General features: G+C 41.9%; 2 protein-coding genes across 27 annotated transcripts in view; one reads left to right on the top strand and one right to left on the bottom strand.

Moving 5' to 3' along the window:
- The window catches only part of LOC126999356 (uncharacterized), a 34,905-nt gene that overhangs the window by 19,967 nt on the left and 2,082 nt on the right, over window positions 1-12,856 (top strand). The gene's annotated exons all lie outside the window — the stretch shown is intronic.
- Window positions 15-11,980, bottom strand: LOC126999357 (zinc finger FYVE domain-containing protein 21-like). Of its 26 annotated transcripts, none has more exons than XR_007753278.1 (8): window positions 11,826-11,979; window positions 7,773-7,922; window positions 6,407-6,457; window positions 6,130-6,298; window positions 5,251-5,414; window positions 3,540-4,820; window positions 3,355-3,446; window positions 15-3,262 (listed from the first exon to the last, which is right to left on the bottom strand). XR_007753278.1 is itself a non-coding variant. In XM_050861895.1 (6 exons), exons 1-6 carry the CDS (start codon window positions 11,862-11,864, stop codon window positions 4,632-4,634), a joined length of 762 nt encoding a protein of 253 aa, XP_050717852.1. In that variant the 5' UTR covers window positions 11,865-11,979; the 3' UTR covers window positions 15-4,631. The 26 variants fall into 26 exon arrangements, 5 of the variants coding, with proteins under 5 accessions (XP_050717852.1, XP_050717854.1, XP_050717855.1 ...); XR_007753283.1 differs by having other exon boundaries at window positions 15-3,077; XR_007753282.1 differs by having other exon boundaries at window positions 3,632-4,820.

Genomic DNA, 12,856 nt, shown 5'->3' with positions numbered 1-12,856 from the left:
ATAAAACACGCTAATATTTATTAAAGCTCTTATTGGTTCATAATGCAAATACACAAACCATCCCTTTATGAAACAATATAAGAATATATATATTTATATTTATACTTTACATAAAGTTGTGTATACATGTATTGGTCTGTATAATGACAAACCTTAACCACTTATAAAAGGTTAACAGTTTACTGATATAAACTTACGTAGAAAATCACTTAGCTCTGTGCCAGTAGGTCTGCCCACTCAACATCATATAAAAATATCAATGTATCAGAATACTTAAAGATTACAGCTGTCAGTAAATGAATGGATTCGGTCTGAGATTCTGCAAGACCAGAAGGTGCAGTGAGGTTAACGAGCAAGGCCAGGACATGGGCCGGCAGCCTTAATACTGGGCACAGAGAGGTGCTGCTGTGTGGCAAGTGACAGGCAAAGCTTCCCCTTCCTCCCTACCACCTTTACACAAGACTCATTCTCAGTCACCAAACGCTTGCTTCAAGGGATGAGGATGGTGTCTCCGTGAAGGGAGGGGAGAGAGCATGCACATCTTCAAATAGAAAACCTGGGCTCAAGGAAGCACCAGACCAGTGTGCAATGATTCCCCTTGTAATGAAGCATGGCCATTTTCCAGAGACACAGGAAACTTGTCTGTCCCAATTTTCACAACTCAAAGTGGAAACTAATGCTTAAAAAAATAAACCTCATACTGCACCAAACTGACTTGGGACACTTAAGTATGCTTACTCTGGCTAAGTGAGCAATGTAAGTAAAAAAAAAAAATGCAAGTAAGGATAAGTCCATACATGCTGTGTTGTGTTAAGGTGACAGTGAGCATTACATGGATAATTGTGCGGCCAGAGGAGGCATGACCTTACCCGAGATACAGCAAGGAGTGGTGTGGTGTTGGTGGTTGTTGCAAAGAAATTGATTAGCAAATTAAATACTTTGTTAGAATATCAGGTTATTAATATTATGTATAGACTTGCAAACAAAAAGTAACAAAGTGAGTTCTTCAAAATATAAAAATTACTATGATATGTACATTTGTCACAAGTAATACTTCCCAAACAGCTGGGGATCAACTAAGATTGATACCTCTGTGTTGGAAATGAAATCTTAACAATGGCAACACTCAAAACACATGGCCATGCAAATGTAGCAGAATCAGTCGACATGATGGACCCACTGACAGTCATGAGAAGTTAGTACCAAAAATATCCATCTATGGGCAATGTTTTACAAGTACACAATCCCTCAAAACTAACAAGATTAAAAATGACGAGTGATTCTTCCTCTCAACATTTCTACCAATGAAAAATTTTACCCATTTTGATTATGTATAATTTTAATGTTCCATGTTATTCCTCAACACGTGCCACGGTCATGACGGAGTAATGATGAATTGTGGGAACATGAAGAAGGCCAATGAGATGCGTGAGTGATGCAAAGAGAACGGTCCCCCTCATGAAGAAACTCTACAGCCAGACGAGCCAACTTTGTATTCTGACCACCAACTCATAAACAGGACTGGCGGGCGAGTGAGGCAGCGCTTGTGGTGGCAACTGATATCTATACAGAACATGCGACACGGCCACAACGGGAACACCTTCTGGCTCCTCCCACCGTTCCTAGATTATCGTCCTCAGAGCCGTGTATTTACCGTTCTTTAGGCCCATAACTATAGCCCAAAAACACCAAAAATTAACCATTTCAACGATAACCATATATGAAAGCAGTTATTAGGATGATGAAAGCAGTTTTTGGGTGAGAAATCGGCAAACATAAGAGGCAGAGTATGACAATTTGGCACCGTTGGCTTCTCCTATACCAACACTTCTTCATGGTGGTGTGATAAGAGTGTTTCGTTGCTACGCTCACAACACTCCTCTCACTCTGCCTTCCGCCTTTCCTCTTTCAGACTTCCAACACTTATGGAGTAATCTCTCTCCTACCCACTGCATTCAAATGGCCCACTGCATAATAGCCTAAGATATTACTTTTTAGTAGTTGTAATAAAATATTCAACAAATAAAGTATGAATATATTAGTAATGAGTTATAGTTATGATAAGTTATTATATGAGTATACACAGTTTCTGAGTAAATGAGAAATAACGCTTCATCTGTAGAATATAAAGTATAACATAGTAAAATGAATCCGATACATCATGTCTCCAAGTTATGAAGCAATGTTGTAGACAGGTCCGGGTCACCCTTGGATAACATGTAGCACTTAAATGGCCCCAAACACAGGGTGACGGCACACTTGTTGCTCTGGAAGGTTTAGGATCAATATTCTCAGACATTTTCAGCTCTCACAACTAACATTTCCGAAGGTCACAAAGGAGATTAGTCGGATTCTCATGAGTGTTTTCACGTTCATGATGAAGCCTAAAGTAAAACCAAATTGTCGAGTTCGTTTAGGCGTTGGCTCCCACGGGTCCTTTCCTCCTCTCTGCTCTGCCACAGTCCCAACACCTATCTCTTCCTCTCATATGTAAGCTGTAGGTAACATACGAGAGGAAAAAATAGGTGTTGGGACTGTGTGGCAGAGCAGATGGGAGAAATGGACCCGCGGGAGCCAACGCCCAAACAGACTCGACAATTTGGTTTCACTATAGTCAAAACATCACTAGGCTCATGAAACTACCCATGGAAATACCCACAACAACCTCTACCACAGCCTCATCCAATATGGGTGAGTAAGCCCTGAAATGTTTGAGAGTATGGGCCTGAGTACCTTCCTCCAGCAAAGGACATGCAAGGGAGATTCTAAATTAGCCCACCATTTGTCTTGGGGTGAAGCCGAGACTCGCACCAACACAGGTATTCAGCCACAAAAAAATACAAGACTCGCACCAACACAGGTATTCAGCCACAAAAAAATACAAATACTAAACAGGTCACGACAAGTCCACGGAGACTCCATAAGGCAACTGACCCTAACGAACTGAAAGCAGCGAAGACAAATGATTAATTTCTCACTGCCTCTACAACTTCCTTACTAACCTTGCTCTTTTTTACTTTTCACTTGCCGTTCACGTCCACACTGTTTGGCGAAGCTACAATAACTTCCTTACTAATCTTATTTTTCCCTCTCACTCACCGTTCATTCCACTGTCACACTATAAAAGCACCCACAAAGTTTGGCGAAGCTACGAGAACTTCCTTACTAACCTTAATATTTCCTCTCACTCACCATACATTCCGCTATCACACAACAAAACGTCCACGCTGTTTGGCAAAGCTACAATAACTTCCTTACTAACCTTATTTTTCCCTCTCACTTGCCGTTCATTCCACTATCACACTACAAAACGTCCACGCTGTTTGGCAAAGCTACGAGAACTTCCTTACTAACCTTAATATATCCTCTCACTCGGCGTTCATTCCACTATCACACTACAAAACGTCCACGCTGTTTGGCGAAGCTATGAGAACTTCCTTACTAACCTCATTTTTCCCTTTCACTCGGCGTTCATTCCACTCTCACACTACAAAAACATCCACACTGTTTGGCAAAGCTACGAGAACTTCCTTACTAACCCCATTTTTCCCTTTCCTTCACCGTTAATTCCACTCTCACACTACAAAACGTCCACGCTATTTGGCGAAGCTATGAGAACTTCCTTACTAACCTCATTTTTCCCTTTCATTCGTCGTTAATTCCACTCTCACACTACAAAAACATCCATGCTGTTTGGCAAAGCTACGAGAACTTCCTTACTAACCCCATTTTTCCCTTTCCTTCACCGTTAATTCCACTACAATCATGTCCTTACTAATCTTATTTTTCTCTCTCACTCTCCCTTCATTCCATTCACACTATAAAACCATCCACAAAGTTTGGCAAAGCTACGAGAACTTCCTTACTAACCTTAACATTTCCTCTCACTCTCCATTCATTCCACTCTCGCACTAGAAAAGTGTCCACATTGTTTGGTGAAGCTTTCTTGGTTAATTCATGTTGTACTATACGTTTCGTCCATCCTGGTTTGTATTTTGCACTCTTTGTCTCTTATTTCAACAACCTCCAAGTACTCTCCAGCCACACCCTTCACTGTAGGCTTCTTCATGTACACACGAGGCGAGTATCCACAGAGAAATGTTTCTGCCTATAGTATGTAGTTTGACTTCATACATATCTGGCTTAAGCTTTTATTCCATTACCTAGGAATCTATGGCAAGGTGATCATTCTTGTAGCACGTTTTATCACATTTTAAATAGTACTCAAAACAGATAAGTGATAACAGTAAGTAATGTGTGGAGAAGTGACGGCCATCGTATATAATCTCAAAGGACTTCAACGTGTTACTGTCGTTTATTAATGGAAGCCGCACATGTTTCCCGAGGTGCCTTTGGTGGAAGCACACTCTGGCAACACACCCTCCTGGACAATACTGCATGTGGTGGCACTCAACAAACGTCACAAGGCATAAAAAAATTGGCACATGAAAATGAATACATACAAAAGTGAAGCCTGCCACACCCCAATCCCTTCAAAAATGTGGCAGGGTGTGGCAGGATGTGAATGAATGTGGCTGACCTAACCTGATGATGACCTGACCTCATCTGACCTTTCCTTTCCCCTCAGAGGCCCTAAGGTCACACCAACACCCACAGGCTCTGGCCCTCTGCTACTCCCCGGTTCCGATGATGTCCCGAGATTCTTGCATCATAAATATGGCTTTCTCCAGGGCGGACAGGAAGGCAAAGGCAGTGTTGGCGGCATTCTCAGGTGCTTCAAGGGTGATCTCCTGGTCCTCCTCCCCTGCCAGGCAGTACTGCACCACCAGGCTTGTCACCAGCCCATTGCCATTTGTGCCCTGCCAACACCAAACAGTTAGCCATGAAAGTTAACCCTACCTCAGGTCATGAAGAAATACAAGAACCTTTAACCCGGTAGCAGCGACGGGCCAAATTTGTGGCTTTACCGTGTAACAGCGACAGGCCAAATTTGTGCCATGATTTAAACCCCCCAAAATAGATGATACATAATCTGATCACAAATGCTTTGATATATATTATGAAATGGTTTGTGTGATGGGGTGATTTTTTCTCATTTTTCTCGCTTGGGGGGACCATTAAGAAACATGAACCTCGTTACTACCGGGTTAGTAATGATAATAATGATAATGATGATGAAGATAAGGGTGACATTTACTTCAAGTGCTAAATCATTAAATAACCTACAGCCTTTAGTAATGATAACAATGACTATGATGATGGTGATGATGAGGGTAGCAGCAGCCTCACCTGCTCTCTCCTCTCCACCTGGAGGTTCGTCAACCGGTGCAGGGGGATGCAGGTGGGCATGGCAGCCGGGTCTGAGTTGCAGGCGAGGATGAGGAGGCGGTGGTCGTGGGAGAGGCGGCAGTGCACCATGTTGGAGGTGTCACTGGCCAGGCACAAGATGGCACCTACGACAGATAATATATTGATGTAGATAGTGACAATAATGAGGATGGGGGTGGCAACTGTATAAAGTGATGAAAATTGAACAACCTGCTGCCCTAAGTAGTGACAGTAATGGTGATGAAGATAAGGGTGATATTTACTTCAATTTTTTTTTTTTTTTTTTTTTTTACAGCAGAGGAGAGTGCAAGGACATGAAAAAAAAAAAAAAAAAAAATAGATGAAAAAAAAAAAGCCCGCTACTTACTGATCCCAGAACTCCTACTTCCTTAGCAGTAAAATGGGGTATGTATACAATGTGTTTAGGTCCTTGATTTTCTGAGGAACCTGACACCACAAAATAAAGTCACTTAAACCCACCATCTACAATAACCAAACTACCAAAGAATGTAATGTTACTCCACTAATATCTAACCAAATCCCAGCAGATTAATAAATAGCTCAACCCAACCTAATAAAGTAGCTAACCTTTACGAAATAAAATACCCCAACTCCACCATTAAATAAAGTACCTATGTAACCTAACCAAATAATGTAACAATCCTGATAAATAGCAAAAGACTAAGTGATTTTTGTTCTTTAATTTGACAAGAGGTTTGAGAAGAATATCAATACAACAGGGAAACATTCAGGACAAACACACACTACTTAAGGTTATTAAACAAAGGAAAGCAAAGTTATTTCACAGATATAACATTAGATACTGCTGCATACACTTACCCCCCATCAGAACTTTGATATCCTGGTTAAAAAAGATCTTCTCCTTCAGGGTTGTATTGGCACATGTGGAACAGAGCCTGACGGGGTCGAGGAAGCACATTCTGGGCAGCTCCATGCGGGTGTCACAGCAGGAGGCACAGCACACACGCCCACACCTGCGGCAGTGGTGCTGGAAAGGGTAGAGGAGTGGGTGAGGCATGGGGTCTGGCTGATATTGCCACTCAGCACATGAATTGCTATCCCACCAACGACAACACGATGTATGTCACCTCCTTACCCTTCTTTTCAGGAAGTCAAATTTCTCCTTGCAGTCCATACAGGTGGGGCTCTGAAACACATAAGGCTCAGTGACAAGCTGAATCAGAAAATGAGGTTAGCTAGATTAGTTATGAAATGGCTAAATGAGGTTGCTTTTCTTATTCATCTATCTAATGCTCAAACTCAGTTCTCATTGAGCAACTCCCCTTGAAGAAGTCATGGGGGAAGACTCTAGTTCTCTCCTTTTGATAATAACCGAAGCCTTCCTTCCAATTCTCTCCTGCATTTATCCAGAATCAAATCACTCTTGTGGTTGACACAATTTTTCCTGGTAGACTTTAATGTGTTTTCACCCCTCTGATAACTGTTTCCCATAAATTACTGGTTTCTGAGACCCAGCTAATTAACCAGTGATAGGTTATTACTTCTGCAAAAATGTTACTACTATCAGTCAGGTGGGTCTCTGCTAATTTTTAAAAATATACCATAGGATGGCTTGCTCTGCCATACTGAAACAGGTGTAATTATGGATACATCTACCTTATTTTGTTATTGTTATTCCCACTATTAATTACCCCTTACCAATGACCCAGAAACAAGAGAAAGTGTACATTAGTGAAGAACAGTGGAAATCATATCACTGTGGCAGAACAACACCATAACAGGACCTCACATTTACCTGACTGTGGCGTAGCTTAGGTGCCCCGCCCCTTACGACCCCAAGGCCACCAGGTAAACCATTGTATGCCCACCTGTTACTGACCTTTTTACTAGCTTATCAGGGATCCATTCTAGTTCTTACACAGTGCAAATCATACCACTAGAACCTGACACTGCCCACAAGTTCCCAGGCCCTTACGACCCCAAGGCCAGGTGAACCATTAATTGTGCCCACCTAAATTACCCCTTATCACCTGTTATTGACCTTTTTACTAGTTTATCATGGATCTATTTACCACCATATCACTCCAACCTGACAATGCCTTTAAGTGCCCCGCCCCTTAATTACGATCCCAAGGCCAGGTGAACCATTAATTGTGCCCACGTGAATTACCTGTTGTTCCCCCTCTTACTAGCTTTTTGGGGGTTCCATTTTAGTTTTTTCACAGTGCACATCATGGCATATCACTATAACCTGACAATGCCTTTAAGTGCCCCGCCCCTTAATTACGATCCCAAGGCCAGGTGAACCATTAATTGTGCCCACCTGAATTACCCCTTACCACCTGTGCTTCCCCCCTTTTACTAGTTTATCATGAACCTATTTACCACCATATTACTCCAACCTGACAATGCCTTTAAGTGCCCCGCCCCTTAATTACGATCCCAAGGCCAGGTGAGTTATTTGCGTGCCCACCTGTATCACCTGTTAGTCCCCCTCTTACCAGCTTGTCGGGGATCCATTCCGGTTCTTTCAGCTCGAAGGGGCTCCTGTCACCCTCGCTCATGGGCACGATCTTCAGCCCGGACTTGGAGCGCAGGAGCCTCTTCCCTGGCGAGGACGTTGCTGCCATGTTTGTGTCCGCGGCGCTCCCCTGCAACGAGTACACGGTAACAGCGCGTACCGACGAGCACATGTGTACCAGGGAAAGCGTACCAGGGGAGAGCTGAACGTACCACTTATATGAGATTGATGTACCAAAGGACGTACCAGATGATGAAAACGTACCAGGGAAGAGTTAACGTACCACTTATATGAGATTGATGTACCAAAGGACGTACCAGATTATGAAAACGTACCAGGGAAGAGTTAACGTACCACTTATATGAGATTGATGTACCAAAGGACGTACCAGATGATGAAAACGTACCATTTATATGAGATTGATGTACCAAAGGACGTACCAGATGATGAAAACGTACCACTTATATGAGATTGGTGTACCAAAGGACGTACCAGATGATGAAAACGTACCAGGGAGGAGCTAAACATACCAATTATATGAGATCGATGTACCAAAGGACGTACCAGATGAGTATGCCAGTGAAAACGTACCAGGGAAGAGCTAAACGCAGGGCCCGTGAGAGGGTGGTGAAGCTGGTATCTTTACACCAGGGCCCGGTCTCAAAGGGGGCCCGGCCTCAAAGGGGGCCAGTCACCCGACCAGGAGGGAAAAAAATGGGAGAGTAAATGGAGAGAGAGAGAGAGAGAGAGAGAGAGAGAGAGAGAGAGAGAGAGAGAGAGAGAGAGAGAGAGAGAGATTTACATAGATTTACATAGAAAATCAGACCACACAGACCCCATGGTCCAGACTTGGTGGTCTGTCCTTAAACCTAAGTGATTTTACATTAATCAGAAGACTCCAAAACGTTGCATTTCTACTCTAGTTGATATTAAGTTGAAGGAAGTGACGGTCGAGCTTATTTTTGAAGGAGTCAATCGTGTTACACTGGACCACTGATGATGGGAGCTTATTCCATTCTCGCACTACAACGTTGGTGAAGAAAAATTTGGTGCAGTCTGAATTTACTTGTCTACATCTGAGTTTTACGCCATTGTTCCTCGTGCGCAAAGTGTCATCGATCATAAACAATGTTGATCTGTCTACATTCGTGAAACCATTAAGTATTTTAAAACATTCGATCAGTTTTCCTCGGAGGCGACGTTTCAAGAGAGAACATGTTAAGGGTAGAAAGTCTTTCTTCGTAGGATTTGTTGCGCAAGGAAGGGATAATTGTCGTTGCCCGACGCTGAACACCTTCTAATTTAGCAATATCCTTTGCATGGTGAGGAGACCAAAACTGTACCGCATATTCCAAGTGGGGTCTGACTAAACTGTTGTAGAGCGGGAGTATTACATCTTTATTCTTAAATAAAAGTTTCTTTTAATGAAGCCCAACATTCTGTTCGCTTTATTTGCTGCATCGATGCATTGCTGTGAGAATTTGAGGTTTGACGCGATTTTGACCCCAAGTCCTTGACGCATTGAACGCTTTTGAGTTTAACGCCGCGCATTTCGTAATCAAACTTTTTATTCCTCGTTCCAACTTGAAGGACCTGGCACTTGTCTACGTTAAAGGCATCTCCCATCTATCCGACCAAGTTGAAATTTTGTGCAAATCCTCTTGGAGGCTTTGCCTGTCTTCGTCAGTGAGAACCGAGTTACCAATCTTTGTGTCGTCTGCAAATTTACTAATGCGGTTATTGAGTCCAACATCCACGTCGTTGATGTAAATAATGAAGAGCACTGGGCCAAGAACCGAGCCCTGAGGACCGCCACTAGTGACCGGCGCCCACTCTGAGTTAAATCCGTCAATCACTACTCTTTGTTGTCTGTTGCTCAACCAATTCGCGATCCATTGGTTTACCTGACCGTCAATACCTATTTGTTTTAATTTGTAAAGTAATTTATGATGCGGGACTTTATCAAACGCTTTCTGAAATCAAGATAGACTACGTCCAGTGATTTGGTTACGTCATAAACAGTGAAGAGGTCGTTATAAAGGTTAATAGATTTGATAGGCAGGATCTTTTGTTTCGGAAGCCATGTTGTGAGTCCCCAATTAATGAGTGGCTTTCAAGGTAACTCACAATTTTGTCTCTAATTATGCCCTCAAGTAGCTTACCTACAACCGAAGTTAGACTAATGGGCCTGTAATTACCTGGTACTTTTTTGTCTCCTTTCTTAAAAATCGGTGTCACGTTAGCCTTTTTCCAATCTGAAGGGACAATGCCTTGTCGCAAGGACATATTGAATACGGTTGTGAGGGAGGAGAGTATTTCGCTCTTTGTTTCTTTCAGCAGAGTTGGATATACTTTATCAGGTCCAGGACTTTTATTTGTTTTAAGTGATTTGAGGGCTTTAAGGACTTCATCGGGTTTTATTTCAAAGTTAGACAATGCATGCTCGGGATTTACATTAGTACTGGTGTTGGTGGTGGTGGTGGGAGGACTGTTATTATTAAACACCGAGGAAAAGTAATTATTTAATAGGTTTGCAACGTGTTGGCTGTCAGTCACTCTCTCCTTTGGAGAGAATACTAATATGCAAAACACACCATAAACATGATATGTATATATATAATAGAAGTTTCTACAGTTTATCAGTAAAATAATAGTTGTTGAAAAACTTTTTCTAAATAATCTTAAGCCAAATGGTAGGGGCCCAATGACACTCATAGTACCAGGGCCCAGTGATGGCTCTCCCTGGCCCTGGCTAAACGTACCAATTATATGAGATTGATGTACCAAAGGACGTACCAGATAAGAACTAAGTGTACCAGTGAAAACGTACCAGGGAAGAGCTAAACGTACCAATTATATGAGATTGATGTACCAAAGGACGTACCAGATGAGAACTAAGTGTACCAGAGAGACGTTTCAAAGTGGTGTATTAGGAAAACGTATATACGTATGTACCTAATGAGAGATAAATGTACCAGAAAACGTACAGTGTACCAGAGAAAAGTGCCAAATAAGAACTACACGTACTATATAAAAGAAAAATGTACCAGAGGACATACCAGAGAAGAGTGAAGTGTAGCACCAGAAAATGTACCAAATTAAAGTTAAGTGTACCAGTAAACGTACCAAATGAGAGCTAAGTGTACCTGAAAACGTACCAGAAAAAAACCAAGCGTGCCACAAATTTGATAAATGTACCAGAGTAATTATATCAGATCAGCAATACATTTACACCAGATAATACTAGAGAAACCAGTTAATATAAAGCTCTCTAAATGGACCAGATGTATATACGAACTCTTAAGTGTACCAGAAAATTATAAACGTACGTAGACCAGATAAGAAATAAACGTACCAGATAAACGTTGCAGATATGACCTAATTAAATGTACTTACCAGAGAAGCGCACCAGATAAGAACTACGGTAGAGAGTAGAGACGTACAACCTACTAGAGTTTACACTGGCGGCGCGGCACACCTGTGAATAGTTTGCTTAATAAGGCCGCACAGGTGTTAAGGGCCATAAAGAAGAAAGGTTGAAGCTATACCATCAAGGAATTTAACCAGTGATGATGTTAAAACGTAGAAGAAGAATATACATACCTATACACCAACCCACAAGGAGATCAAGTCAGCGCGCAAGATGTATATAGCAATACCGTATATATTTAATTTAACAGTACGGTCACGGTGGAGCTCCTGACTTGCCTTGTATTAAGCGAAGAGAGGATGTTCACACTGCCGCATTTCAAAACGTAGAAGAAGAATCACTACATACATATACACCAGCCCACAAAGAGACCGAGTCAGCACGCCAGACCTTTAGCAATATTTAATTTAACAGTACGATCACGGTGGAGCTCCTGACTTGCCTTGTTATAAACGAAGAGAGGATGACCACACTAGCTACCACATTTTAAAACATAGAAGACTACATACATATACACCAACCCACAAGGAAATCGAGTCACCACGCCAGAACTTTAGCAATATTTAATTTAACAGTACGATCACGGTGGAGCTCCTGACTTGCCTTGTAATAAACGAAGAGAGGATGTCCACACTGCCACATATTCCAGCTAAGAGTGACGCCCAGGCAAGAATCTCCCCTCCTTTATGTTGTATACCGCCTCCCGTTGGGCATATACCTCCTTAAATAGGAAAAAAACGCCGCGGCCTTGGTTGACTCCTGTCCAAATATCCGGGTTTGGCCTCCACGCCACACCTCCGTTAGGCTGCAAAACTACGGATTATTGCAACTCATGTTTGTTGGGGAGGATGAGGTAGTGTGATTAGTAGTAAATAGGCCTACCACTTACAAGAAAACAAATGGAGATGCAAACGATTGACTTATATTGATGGTTTATTGTTGCAAAGGTATACGACAAAGGAGATAGGGAGGAATATATGCCATCCTGCAGGCAATACGTATAGTGTGATTGTACAACTGTTGATGTATCTGTAGGTAGTCAGGGAACTATAGATCGATATATAATGATAGGGAACAAGTGCTATATATGATGCTAATGTTTATATATGGTTCAACTCCTTTATTGTAACTCGATATATGTTTCTAAGGAATAATATGATATCGAGGCGGTGTGTTAAATCATATATATCTCTCACAATTAACCCGGTAGCAGCGACGGACCAAATGTGTGGCTTTACCGTGTACCAGCGATGGGCCAAATTTCTGCCATGATATAAACCTCCCAAAATAGATGATGCATAAACTGATCACATATGCGTTGATATATATTATGAAATGGTTTGCGTGAGTGATGATTCTTTCTCATTATTTTACTTACAGGGGCCTTTAACCTAACCTAACCTAAGAAACATGGCCCCCGCAGCTACCGGGTTAAGGAGCAAGTTAATAGACATGCATATACGTTTAAATAACAGCATATATAGCTCAACTCTATGATTCTAACTCACGTATGTTAGGGAAGTCCCAAATATACCTTTTAGGAGAAACATACACGCATATACGTTTAATAACAATATATAGTTCGTCAGGTAATTCAAATGTGTTAGGGATTATGACCTACGTATACAGTGTGC

The sequence above is a fragment of the Eriocheir sinensis genome, chromosome 16, assembly GCF_024679095.1.
Source record: "Eriocheir sinensis breed Jianghai 21 chromosome 16, ASM2467909v1, whole genome shotgun sequence".
Lineage (NCBI taxonomy): Eukaryota > Metazoa > Arthropoda > Malacostraca > Decapoda > Varunidae > Eriocheir > Eriocheir sinensis.
The sequence above is the reverse complement of the archived record's forward strand: the minus strand, read 5'-3'. Positions and strand labels throughout refer to the sequence as shown.

Bases quoted from the DNA above. Each gene is read 5' to 3' on its own strand.
- LOC126999357 (XM_050861895.1), bottom strand. From the start codon at position 11,864: ATGTGGCAGTGTGGACATCCTCTCTTCGTTTATTACAAG. The intron at 7,923-11,825 runs GCAAGTCAGGAG...TACTCGTTGCAG, and splicing joins CTCTCTTCGTTTATTACAAG to GGGAGCGCCGCGGACACAAA. The intron at 6,299-6,406 runs GTAAGGAGGTGA...TACCCTTTCCAG, and splicing joins TTGACTTCCTGAAAAGAAGG to CACCACTGCCGCAGGTGTGG.